The sequence below is a fragment of the Schistocerca gregaria genome, chromosome 5 (genome assembly GCF_023897955.1).
Source record: "Schistocerca gregaria isolate iqSchGreg1 chromosome 5, iqSchGreg1.2, whole genome shotgun sequence".
Taxonomy (NCBI): domain Eukaryota; kingdom Metazoa; phylum Arthropoda; class Insecta; order Orthoptera; family Acrididae; genus Schistocerca; species Schistocerca gregaria.
The window spans coordinates 415,550,165-415,563,756 of record NC_064924.1 but is presented as its reverse complement, the minus strand read 5'-3'; the positions used below and the strand labels follow the sequence as shown (position 1 = coordinate 415,563,756).

The 13,592-nt window shown below is 45.9% G+C and overlaps 1 protein-coding gene across 1 annotated transcript in view; it reads right to left on the bottom strand.

Annotated features, from left to right (window-relative positions):
- The window catches only part of LOC126272397 (uncharacterized), a 125,425-nt gene that overhangs the window by 18,021 nt on the left and 93,812 nt on the right, over nt 1–13,592 (bottom strand). Inside the window, exon 5 of the mRNA XM_049975220.1 lies at nt 12,942–13,091. Within this exon, the coding sequence (XP_049831177.1) occupies nt 12,942–13,091 (150 nt within the window). The remainder of the gene's footprint in view (nt 1–12,941; nt 13,092–13,592) is intronic.

The window sequence follows — 13,592 nt, the reverse complement described above, 5'->3', positions numbered from 1 at the left end:
TCTCTGTAAGACCCGTTACCATAGGTGCTATCACAGCCTTACGGTCACTAATACCTTGATCTGTTAACTGATTCGATAAGTTCAGGTCTGTCTGTTGCCCTGAGGTCTACGATGTTACCCTCACGAGTCGGTTGTCTAACTATGTGCACAAAGTACACTACTGGCCAATAAAATTGCTACACCAAGAAGAAATGCAGATGATAAACGGGTATTCATTGGACAAATATATTATACTAGAACTGGCACGTGATTACATTTTCACGCAGTTTGGGTGCATAGATCCTGAGAAATGAGTACCGAGAACACCCACCTCTGGCCGTAATAACGGCCTTGATACGCCTGGGCATTGAGTCAAACAGAGCTTGGATGGCGTGTACAGGTACAGCTACCCATGCAGCTTCAAAACGATACCACAGTTCATCAAGAGTAGTGACTGGCGTATTGCGACGAGCCAGTTGCTCAGCCACCATTGACCAGACGTTTTCAATTAGTGAGAAATCTGGAGAATGTGCTGGCCAGGGCAGCAGTCGAACATTTCTAGTATCCAGAAAGGCCCGTACATGACCCTCAACATGCGGTCGTGCATTATCCTGCTGAAATGTAGTGTTTCGCAGGGATCGAATGAAGGGTAGAGCCACGGGTCGTAACACATCTGAAATGTAACATCCACAGTTCATCGTCTTCAAGACACTGTCTGTTCCGTCCAATGCTTTTCCAAGTCCTTTGCTGTCTCTGACAGAATTACAATGTCATCGGCGAACCTCAATGTTTTCATTTATTCTCCATGGATTTTAATGCATACTCCGAATTTTTCTTTTGTTTCCTTTACTGCTTGTTCAATATGCAGATTGAATAATATGGAGGAGAGGCTACAACCTTGTCTTACTCCCTTCCCAACCACTGCTTCCCTTTCACGCCCCTCGACTCTTATAACTGCCATCTGGTTTTGTACAAATTGTAAATAGCCTTTCGCTCCCTGTATTTTATCCCTGCCACCTTTAGAATTTGAAAGAGAGTATTCCAATCAACATTGTCAAAAGCTTTCTGTAAGTCTACAAATGCTAGAAACGTAGGGTTGCCTTTCCTTAATCTTTTTTCTAAGGTAAGTCGTAAGGTCAGTATTGCCTCACGTGTTCCAATATTTCTACGGAATCCGAACTGATCTTCCCCGAGTTTTTCCATTCGTCTGTAAGGAATTCGTGTTAGTATTTTGCAGCTGTGATTTACTAAACTGATAGTTCGGTAATTTTCACATCTGTCAACTCCTGCGCTCTTTGGGATTGAAATTATTATATTCTTCTTGAAGTCTGAGGGTATTTCGCCTGTCTCGTATATCTTGCTCACCAGATGGTAGATGTTTTCCACTCCCGGGGCCTTGTTTCGACTCAGGTCTTTCAGTGCTCTGTCAAACACTTCACGCAGTATTGTATCTCCCATTTCATCTTCATCTACATTCTCCTCCATTTCCATTATATTGTCCTCAAGTACATCGCCCTTGTATAGACGCTCTATATTCTCCTTCCACCCTCTGCTGCCTTCACTACTTCATCCTTCAGAGCTACCCGTTCTTCTTCTACTGTACTTCTTTCCTCCATTCCTGTCAATTGTTCCCTTATGCTCTCGCTGAAACTCTGTACAACCTCTGGTTTAGTCACTTTATCCGGGTCTCATCTCTTTAAATTCCCACCTTTTTGCAATTTCTTCAGTTTTAATCTACAGTTCATAACCAATAGTGGTCAGAGTCCACATCTGCCCTTAGAAATGTCTTACAATTTAAAACCTGTTTCCTAAATCTCTGTCTTACCATTTTATAATCTATCTGATACCTTCTAGTATCTCCAGGATTTCTCCATGTATACAATCTTCTTTTATGATTCTTGAACCAAGTGTTAGCTATGATTAAGTTATGCTCTGTGCAAAATTCTACCAGGCTGCTTCCTCTTTCATTTCTTAGCCCCAATCCATATTCACCTACTATGTTTCCTTCTCTCCCTTTTCCTACTCTCGAATTCCAATCACCCATGACTATTAAAATTTCGTCTCCCTTCACTACCTGAATAATTTCTTTTATCTCATCATTTTATTTCATTAATTTCTTCATCAACTGCAGAGCTAGTTGGCATATAAACTTGTACTACTGTAGTAGGCGTGGGCTTCGTGTCTGTCTTGGCCACAATAATGCGTTCACTATGCTGTTTGTAGAAGCTTACCCGCACTCTTATTTTTTAATTGATTATTAAACCTACTCCTGCATTACCCCTATTTGATTTTGTATTTATAACCCTGTATTCACCTGACCAAAAGTCTTGTTCCTCCTGCGACCGAACTTCATTAATTCCCACTATATCTAACTTTAACCTATCCATTTGCCTTTTTAAATTTTCTAACCTACCTGCCCGATTAAGGGATCTGATATTCCACGCTCCGATCCGTAGAACGCCAGTTTTCTTTCTCCTGATAACGACGTCCTCTTGAGTAGTCCCCGCCCGGAGATCCGAATATTTTACCCAAGAGGACGCCATCTTCATTAACCATACAGTAAAGCTGCATGCCCTCGGGAAAAATTACGGCTTTAGTTTCCCCTTGCTTTCAGCCGTTCGCAGTACCAGCACAGCAAGGCCGTTTTGGTTTGTATTACAAGGCCAGGTTAGTCAATTATCCAGACTGTTGCCCCTGCAACTACTGAAAAGGCTGCTGCCCCTCTTCAGGAACCACACGTTTGTCTGGCCTCTCAACAGATACCCCTCCGTTGTGGTTGCACCTACGGTGCGGCCATCTGTATCGCTGAGGCACGTAAGCCTCTCCATCAACGGCAAGGTCCATGTTTCATAGGGGGAAGATGCGAGAAATATAACTATATAATGTCTGGTAATACAAAAATAAAAAAAAGATTGAAACGACAAAGATGAGGTTTCCTAAGGAAGATGAAGGGCTGCAAAAGGAGAGACATAATTAAAAACTGAATATATTAGAACAGAATAAAATATTTTCAACATGAATACAAGAACTCAAAAATGTCATGAAGACTGGAGACAATACCTCATAGAATGTCAGGCCACAGAATTTTCCAGAATATCCTGAACTCCAAGCCGAATGGGAGAGCGGTATTCGAAGACCTTGAAAAAGATGCGAAGATTTTGTTTGTGAGCTGGGAACAGGCAACAGCCTAATCCTTGAAAGGAAGTTGGTGGTGGTGATGATGATTATGATGATGATGATGATGATGATGATGATGATATGTTGATGATAATGATAATACTGAAGTGGCCTTGCGGTTCTAGACGGTACAGTCCGGAACCGCGGGACTGCTACGGTCGCAGGTTCGAATCCTGCCTCTGATGTCCTTAGGTTAGTTAGGTTTAAGTAGTTCTGCGTTCTAGGGGACTGATGACCTAAGATGTTACGTCCCATAGTGCTCAGAGACATTTGAACCATTTGATAATACTGAGTATGTGCTGTGGATATGGAAAGGAAATCGCATGGAAGATGCTAAGGCGACATGTTTTAGACTATTATTTCGGCGTTGGAATTCTTGTCAATTAGGCTTGTTAACATACTTTGAACGCATTTAGAGGCGCGCTGTCAGGATCGCAACAATTTGGTACAGCTGATACGAAAGTGTAACAGAGAGCCCCGGGGAACCTAAAGGCAATCTTTCGATGAAAGGCGAGGTTACTGTCGGGAACTCAAGTTGCGCAAATTTGGACGACTGGTATTCAAGGATAGTACGACAATGCTTCTGCTCTAAAGTTTGTGTTGTGTTAGGTTCATTGGGGAAAGAGGCAACAAAAAGACTATACACGTTGGTGTATAGCACGTATGAATCTGACGATATACCATCTGACTTTCGGAAAAATACTAGCCCATAATTCTGAAGACAAGCAATAGCGACAAGTGCTGGAGTTACAGCACAACCAGTTTAACGTATCATGGATCCGAGTTACTGACAAGAAGAATATATAGAAGAATGGAAAAGAAAATTGATGATGTGTTAGGTCATGGATAGTTTGGCAATAGAAAAGGTAAAGGCACCAGAGAGGCACTTATGACGTTGCGAGTGATAATGGAAGCAAGACTACAGAAAAATCAAGAAACGTTCAAGGATTTGTCGACTTGGAAATAGCGTTCGACAAAGTCAAATGGTGAAAGATGTTCAAAATTCTGGGAGATATAGGGTTAACCTGTAGGGAGAGATGGGTAAGATGCAACATATGCAAGAGGTGACAGGGAATAATGAGAGTGGAAGATGAAGAACAAAGTGTTCGGATTAAACTGATGACATTGCTATCCTCAGTGAAAACGAAAAAGAATTACGGGATCTGCTGAATGGAATGAGCAGTCTAATGAGTAGAGAATATGAAATGAGATTAAATCGAAGAAAGATAAGAGTAATGAAAAGTAGCAGAGATGAGAACAGCGAGAAACTTAACAACAGGATTGGTGATCACGAAGCAGATGAAGTTAAGGAATGACGGACGGAGCAAGGACATCAAAAGCAGACTAGCGCTGGCGCAAAGGGCATTCCTGGACAAGAGAAACCTACTAGTCCCAAATATAGGCCTTAATTTGAGCAAGAAATTTCTGAGAATGTACGTTGGAGCACAGCAGACTGTTGGTCGTGAAACGTGGATTGTGGGAAAATCAAAACAGAAGACAATCGAATCATTTGAAATGTGGTGCTAGAGGCAAATGTTGAAAATTAGGTAGCCAGATAAAGTAAGGAATGACGAGTTCCTGTGCAGAATCGGCGAGGAAAGGAATATATGGAAAACACTGACTAGAAGAAGGATAGACTGATAGGATATCTGCTAAGATGTCAGGGAATAACCTCCATGGTGCTAGATGGAGACGTAGAGGGTAAAAACTATAGTGGAAGACGGAGATTGGAATACAACCAGCAAATAACTGAGGACGTAGGTTACAAGTGCTACTCTCTGAAATGAAGAGGTTGCAACAAGAGAGGAATTCGTGACGGACTGCGTCAAGCCAGTCAGAAGATTGATGAAAAAGAAAGAAAGAAAGAGAGAGAGAGAGAGGGAGAGAGAGAGAGGGAGTGAGAGAGAGAGAGAGAGAGAGAGAGAGAGAGAGAGAGAGAGAGAGAAAGAAAAAGCATCTGAATGGAGTAGGAAAAAAAATCGGAAACTGATAATTGTGGTACGATGTTCCCTTCGTCACTAAGTTTGCAGTGGTTTGCGATATATATATATATATATATATATATATATATATATATATATATATATATATATATATATATATATATATATATACGGGTCCTCATTAGGAGCAATACGCATACTCAGTTTCATGTTGAGTTCAGACCGGATGGGGCCCCTTCTGTGGCGTATGGCGGTGTCCTGATCACGGAGCTAGCGACAAACTGACCACAGATACCCGGGAGAAAGGAGCAGAGCCTGAGGAAATACGGTCTGACCCAAAGGCGGCGGTTACCGCAGTGAAACTCTCACTCACTGCGGCGAGAGTTACGGTCCAGGGAGAGGCCTCACGCGCTGACTGATGGGCGAAAGTCTGTGCATGCGCACACTGGGAGGACATCGTCCGCGGAACACCACTGGAATACTCCTCTAGTGCAGAGCTGACAAACGATTTCATCTCTTTAACGTTTCCCGGCGAATCGAATGTTCAAATAACTTACGGGTTTGCTACCGGGTGACGTCGTCGAACACCGCCGATATTTTGACAGGAGCACACGCTGCCATTCTCAAGGCTCAAATGTAAGGAGGAAAAAATGTGCAAGCAAATTTAATACCCGGTTCACAGAGGAGTACACCAGTGGCCCAATGAGACGTCTAACCTACAATGTGTGTAGAGGGTGTAGTTCAAACTGGAACAGATTCTGTGAAGTTTTGAGACAATTTTTCGTAGCATGTATAGGTCCCGCTCATTCACGTTATTTTGAACATGAACCAGTATGTTTATGTTAACTTTCTCGGTGACCAAGTGTTGCCCTTCTTCTACATCTGCGTGATGAGTGTACTGTGATCACTCGCGTCTTCCGAGATGACAATAGTAATGTCCACAGGGCTTTAACCGTACGTACCTGGTCCGGCCAACATTTAGTCACCAAATCGCACCTCGGCTGGCCCGCTAAATCACCCGATCTCAGTCCAATAGAAAATATTTAGGACTACCGGGAACAGCGGGTGAAATGTAGGAATGAACTATTTGCAATCTGGGATCTAGTCATCACTGAGTAGTTGGATCTGGGTACAGTGTACATAACGGAACTTGCGGACTTTCTCCCTCGCCGAACTGAGTCCGTTACCGAGGCCAGAGGCGGCATCCAGTATGCTTTTGGAGGTGACTTATTTTTGTCCGTTCTGCTTACCTCGAGCTGCAGCTATATGACTATATCAAAATAAAGCATAACGATAAGGATGACAATGAGAGGTTGACGCTAACCCCGAAGGAAACCATGGCTAGTTTACTCACGATTATTTAACGGCCCTGTCACAAAAAAGTCATGTGGAACACTATGTCAATAGTTAGAAATACCGTGTCACATATTGACGACGTAACGTCTTGTACGTTGTTACGCTTAAGGCTATTCGGAGCCATCAAAGGCTATGCAAGGTAGGAAATTAGAGACACAATGCAGAGACCAGGCAGACGTAGTAGCGGTTAGGTTACCGGAGATAAATAGTAACATGAGAGACGTTGTAATATTTCTGGCTTAGTCAGCCATCATATTAGGCTCCAAGGAGCTGTTCCCAGAGCAGTGGAGATCCAAGAGGTATATACACTCCTGGAAATGGAAAAAAGATCACATTGACACCGGTGTGTCAGACCCACCATACTTGCTCCGGACACTGCGAGAGGGCTGTACAAGCAATGATCACACGCACGGCACAGCGGACACACCAGGAACCGCGGTGTTGGCCGTCGAATGGCGCTAGCTGCGCAGCCTTTGTGCACCGCCGCCGTCAGTGTCAGCCAGTTTTCCGTAGCATACGGAGCTCCATCGCAGTCTTTAACACTGGTAGCATGCTGCGACAGCGTGGACGTGAACCGTATGTGCAGTTGTCGGACTTTGAGCTAGGGCGTATAGTGGGCATGCGGGAGGCCGGGTGGACGTACCGCCGAATTGCTCAACACGTGGGGCGTGAGGTCTCCACGGTACATCGATGTTGTCGCCAGTGGTCGGCGGAAGGTGCACGCGCCCGTCGACCTGGGACCGGACCGCAGCGACGCACGGATGCACGCCAAGACCGTAGGATCCTACGCAGTGCCGTAGGGGACCGCACCGCCACTTCCCAGCAAATTAGGGACACTGTTGCTCCTGGGGTATCGGCGAGGACCATTCGCAACCGTCTCCATGAAGCTGGGCTACGGTCCCGCACACCGTTAGGCCGTCTTCCGCTCACGCCCCAACATCGTGCAGCCCGCCTCCAGTGGTGTCGCGACAGGCGTGAATGGAGGGACGAATGGAGACGTGTCGTCTTCAGCGATGAGAGTCGCTTCTGCCTTGGTGCCAATGATGGTCGTATGCGTGTTTGGCGCCGTGCAAGTGAGCGCCACAATCAGGACTGCATACGACCGAGGCACACAGGGCCAACACCCGGCATCATGGTGTGGGGAGCGATCTCCTACACTGGCCGTACACCTCTGCTGATCGTCGAGGGGACACTGAATAGTGCACGGTACATCCAAACCGTCATCGAACCCATCGTTCTACCATTCCTAGACCGGCAAAGGAACTTGCTGTTCCAACAGGACAATGCACGTCCGCATGTATCCCGTGCCACCCAACGTGCTCTGGAAGGTGTAAGTCAACTACCCTGGCCAGCAACATCTCCGGATCTGTCCCCCATTGAGCATGTTTGGGACTGGATGAAGCGTCGTCTCACGCGGTCTGCACGTCCAGCACGAACGCTGGTCCAACTGAGGCGCCAGGTGGAAATGGCATGGCAAGCCGTTCCACAGGACTACATCCAGCATCTCTACGATCGTCTCCATGGGAGAATAGCAGCCTGCATTGCTGCGAAAGGTGGATATACACTGTACTATTGCCGACATTGTGCATGCTCTGTTGCCTGTGTCTATGTGCCTGTGGTTCTGTCAGTGTGATCATGTGATGTATCTGACCCCAGGAATGTGTCAATAAAGTTTCCCCTTCCTGGGACAATGAATTCACGGTGTTCTTATTTCAATTTCCAGGAGTGTAGATGACGGAATGTGATGATATGGTGTGAGGTACCTGTGACAAATGTTAGATTCGGTACCATTCCAGTGAGAAAAACCACCTGCATAATGCTACTGCTCTGTGATTGGCTGCTGTGTTCGGAGCAAGGGCGCCAAAACGTTAAAGTATAGTTATCATTATTAGTTAAACTACTCACTGAAATGACTTCACTTTTTAACATAAATATCTCTCAACAGCTGACTATCAATCAGTTATTTTAAAATTATTAAAAACAATTTAAATCAAAAACAAAAGACTGACGAAATTGCAGACGAAATTGCAGCGAAGCACTTCGGAACCGTTCGGGTCACGCCTTTTGGTGTATGGTGCGCGAAGTGTTTCGGGCAGTTCGTCACTCTGGATTAGGCAGTCTAGAAGAACAGACATGTTGTCTATCGTAGGACGTGTTTCCAATTTTTATTTAAGTTCCTGTTCGACACTCTGGATTAGGCAGTCGATAAGAACAGACATGTTGTCTGTCGCAGGATGTGTTTGCTAATATTCAGTATTAAAAGATTCACTCCGGTAGTCATGAGGCACAGACACGTGCCACAAATAGTGTAAAGATACATTTTCGTAAACATTGTGTTTGATCAAGTACTTTGCTGTATCAGAAGGTGTTGTATTGAGATCTTGTAGTCTTATCGTGTGGCTATATTAAAATACGCGAGTGGCGTCCCAAAGAAGTGGTACATTATTTCAGAACAGAACCTCGCTAGAAGTCAGTTCAGCCTCAAGATACAGAACCTCCGACCTGCGTGCTGTTTTCTGCGCTGGGGACATCAACTTGAAGACAGCATGTTAGAGCACAATAACAGAACCTTCGTATTCCACACAGTGCAGTGGAAACAACTAGGCGCCTCACGTGTACTGCATGCACAGAACAAATGTGCTCAGTGACACGTCATCCACGGTAATGCAGAGGAGATAAAGGAGGATGGTCGTTATTAACACCAACAAACAATTCATTCTTCCTTTCTTGCCGTAACGTGAAATTGCAGACGCTCTGGGCAGCTATCCCAGGGGGGAAATATCACTTCAGAGGATTAACCAGTTAACTCCATCCACCGCCTAGATGCTGTCGTAAGGCGTCACTGTAGAAGATGGTCACGAAAAGGCACGTCTTAGCAGAGGCAGCAAGCTCGATACTTCCTCCTGAGAGCTGCAACGTCAGTGGGTCTACACATGTTAGAGTACTACTACAGCAGTTCCCACTCACAGAAGGACGGAGCGGGGGGCAAAGTGATGTAAAACATTGTTGTTGCTGGCCATAACAGCATGGCAGTGAGTTTAGATTTCAGCTGGACGCTATTGATACTAAAGTTGGAATTTGTTAGCGTAAAACCCAGAAGCATACCTACCTACCGAGTAGGAATAGGGGAGAAATATACACTACTTGCTACACCAAGAAGAAATGCAGATGACAAACGGGTATTCATTAGACAAATATATTTTACTAGAACTGACATGTGATTACATTTTCACACAATTTTGATGCATAGATCCTGAGAAACCAGTACCCAGAACAACCACCTCTGGCCGTAATAACGGCCTTGATACGCCTGGGCATTGAGTCAAAGAGAGCTTGGACGACGTGTACAGGTACAGCTGCACATGCAGCTTCAACACGATACCACCGTTCATCAAGAGTAGTGACTGGCGTGTTGTGACAAGCCCGTTGCTCAGCCACCATTGACAAGACGTTTTCAATTGGTGAGAGATCTGGAGAATGTGCTGGCCAGGGCAGCAGTCGAACATTTTCAATATCCAGAAAGTCCCGTACAGGACCTACAACATGCGCTCGTGCATTATCCTGCTCAAATGTAGGATTTCGCAGGGATCGAATGAAGGGTAGAGCCACGGGTCGTAACACATCTGAAATGTAACGTCCACTATTCAAAGTGCCGTCAATACGAACAAGATGTGACCGAGACGTGAAACCAATGGCCAGTGGCACCCCAAACCATCACGCCGGATGATACGCCTGTATGGCGATGACAAATTCATGCTTCCAATGTGCATTCACAGATTCGACCATCATGACGCTGTAAACAGAACCTGGGATCATCCGAAAAAATGACGTTTTGCCATTCGTGCACTCAGGTTCGTCGTTGAGTACACCATCGCAGGTGCTCCTGTCTGTGATGCAGCGTCAAGGGTAACCGCAGCCAATGTCTCCGAGCTGATAGTCCATGCTGCTGCAAACGTCGCCGAACTTTTCGAGCAGATGGTTGTTGTCTTGCAAACGTCCCCATCTGTTGACTCAGGGATCGAGACGTGGCTGCACGATCCGTTACAGCCATGCGGATAAGATGCCTGTCATCTCGACTGCTAGTGATACGAGGCCGTTGGGATCCAGCACGGCGTTCCGTATTACCCTCCTGAACCCATAGATTCCATATTCTGCTAACAGTCATTGGATCTCGACCAACGCGAGTGGAAATGTCTTGATACGATAAACCGCAATCGCGATAGACTACATTCCGACCTTTATCAAAGTCGGAAACGTGATGGTACGCATTTCTCCTCCTTACACAGGCACCACAACAACGTTTCATCAGGCAACGCAGGTCAACTGCTGTTTGTGTATGAGAAATCGGTTGGAAACTTTGCTTATGTCAGCACGTTGTAAGGTGTCGCCACCGGCGCCAACGTTGAGGGAAGGCTCTGGAAAGCTAATCATTTGCATATCACAGTATCTTCTTCCTGTCGGTTAAATTTCGCGTCTGTAGCACGCCATCTTCGTGGTGTAGCAATTTTAATGGCCAGTAGTATGAATGTGGTCGGTCAGAGGCGCTCTGGATGTGGAGAACGACTTGCCAAATTGGCAAAAGCTTGTTAATTGCTGGTGGATTGGTGGGTCGGCTGTAGGAAGAAAGAAATGGTTCCACGCCACGATAATTTAAAAACCCATGTTTTTGTATTCAGAGGGAGTTCTCAGTCAGATGGCTGAGGCGCCGACTCCGTGTTGCTCGAGGCCAGCCTCGGTAAGCTCCGACACGTCTGTTTTCTTCACTGGGAGTGCTGCTCTCAAGTTAGTACGTAACGTGCTGCTAGTGTTCACTACTTCTGTTAGCATCTGCCCCCGTGACTTCATACACACTGTTGTGCAACCAGTTGCCTCCTTTGCTTTTTCTAATATTTAGAAGTAGCCTTCAGTGTAGTAGTTAGTCTGATCACAAATAAAAAGTGTTAGTCAGACGCCTGAATCCCACGAGTCCCCTGCACCAAGCATCCTGACGAGTGCCAATCTACATCTCTCGTAAGTGCCTTGCGACAGTGTTTGGTGCTGATCCAAGTCATCAGCCAGCCTTCACTGGCAACTTGTCTTCCTGCATTTGCTCCTCGACGCTCGGAAATTGCAGACTGACCACAAAGCCCCTAACTTTCCTCTATCCTGTCTCAGAACAAGACAACTGTAAAGCCGTTGGCACACGGACCATGCATCCGAACGTTGAGCGTTGAGCGTTCCGAGTTTCTGACGTCATAGCGTGGAATAGCACGTTCGGGAGTCTTTCTGAACGTGTACAGCAATATCTGAGCTCTAAGCTTGTTGATACCAGTGCCTATCAATTTTAATTGTATATTACAACACTGAGCATGGTCACTAAGTGATCGAAAATCGATTTTGCGGATAATAAAACAAAAAAATACGATCAATGCTGTTTCTCCTTCCAGTTATAATATTTGATGTTATGTAAATATAAGTTCACCTTTTTTTGAGGGGTGACTTTGTTCGATTTGCTTAATCTACAGGACAGCTTGCACTACTTGTATAAAGATATTTTGCTCCTTTTTCTTTTACGCTTCGTAATTCACATATTGCAAAGATTCTGCTACTTGGACCTAGACGTTGAGCGCCCATAAGCCCCAACACACACACTGATACTGGGTAGGAACAGTGATCAAGTAAGACTGACCTTGGGGTTTTGCTAAAATGTGGGAATGATGAAATAATGTTTATCTTATGCGGAGAAGTATTCCAAATTTGTACCGCACTGTTTGTAATGGAACTTCTATTAGCCTGTGTTCTTATCGATTGGACATGGTACTTTCCTTTTCGTGGACGATGGAGGAAATGTGCGTTTTAATAGAGATAACGTGGGAGTTTTACGGGCGTCCGCTGAGTAAACAGTGTGATTTACGAACTAGAAACATCCCTCAACTGCCGCTGGAGTGCGTTTGCGATCGCTTTAACCACGTTGGGGCCCACGTACCGTATGCACAAGTCGCATCGTCCCTGAGCGTTCAGCAGCACGTTGAACTTGGCACGCTCAACGTTGACGTTCGACAGCACGGTCCGTGTGCTTAAGCGACCATAGCGCTACTAGAACCGAGTAATGTATGGTGATGATGATGTTTGGTTTGTGGGGCGCTCAATTGCGCGGTTATCAGCGACCGTACAAATTTCACAACCTTTGCTCAGTCCAATTTCGCCACTTTCATGAATGATGATGAAATAATGAGGAAAATACAAATACCCAGTCATCTCGAGGCAGGTGAAAAATCCCTGACCCCGCCGGGAATCGAACCTGGGACCCCTTGCTCGGGAAGCGAGAACGCAACCGAGAGACCACGAGCTGCGGACAGTAACGCATGGACGTACTGTATCAAACATACGATACGTCAGTAAACTCATCGGCGTCGATTTACGATTTGAACTTGAAAAGCAGGGGAGCAGAAATTTTCATCGTGGAAATGAACGCTCCCGGTGGTGGTGAGCAGTGACGTGACGTACCTTCATCTGCACTGGCTGCGCCTGGGGCACGCTGCCGGCGCTGGCAGTAGAGTTGTCAGGCCTCACAACGGAGGGGACAGGAGCGCTGCCCGCCGCGTAGAAGTTCTCCAGGGCCTCCTTCGGCAGCTTCTCGATTGGAATGTCGCCAATCTGCAGCAAAGCGCATCAAATTAGGTTATCCTCAAATCTCCCATTTACAGAGACTACACACACACACACACACACACACACACACACACACACACACACACACACACACACACACCAATATACAAACTTGCACACTCAGTCAGACATACATAAACAAAAGGCAGAGAGAGAAACACCAATGATTAATTAATCCAGTACGTCTTCTTCTTCTTTCGCTTACGCCATAGTCCCGCAGCGATGGCAGGGTCGGCGTGGTTACAACGGATTTGGCAATGTTAGTGTTAGGGATGGCCGGATGCGCTTCTGCTGCCACCCCGTAACCCCCCCCAGGACGGAATCAGTGTACCCCAACTGTCTGCGTCTAGTGTAAATCGTGAAATAGTGCGAACAAGTTTCAAATGTCTGCGACGCGTGTAATAGAGGCGGAACGTGGGGACCAGCCTGGTATTCACCTCGGGATGTGGAAAACCGCCTAAAAACCACATCCAGGCTGGCAGCCAC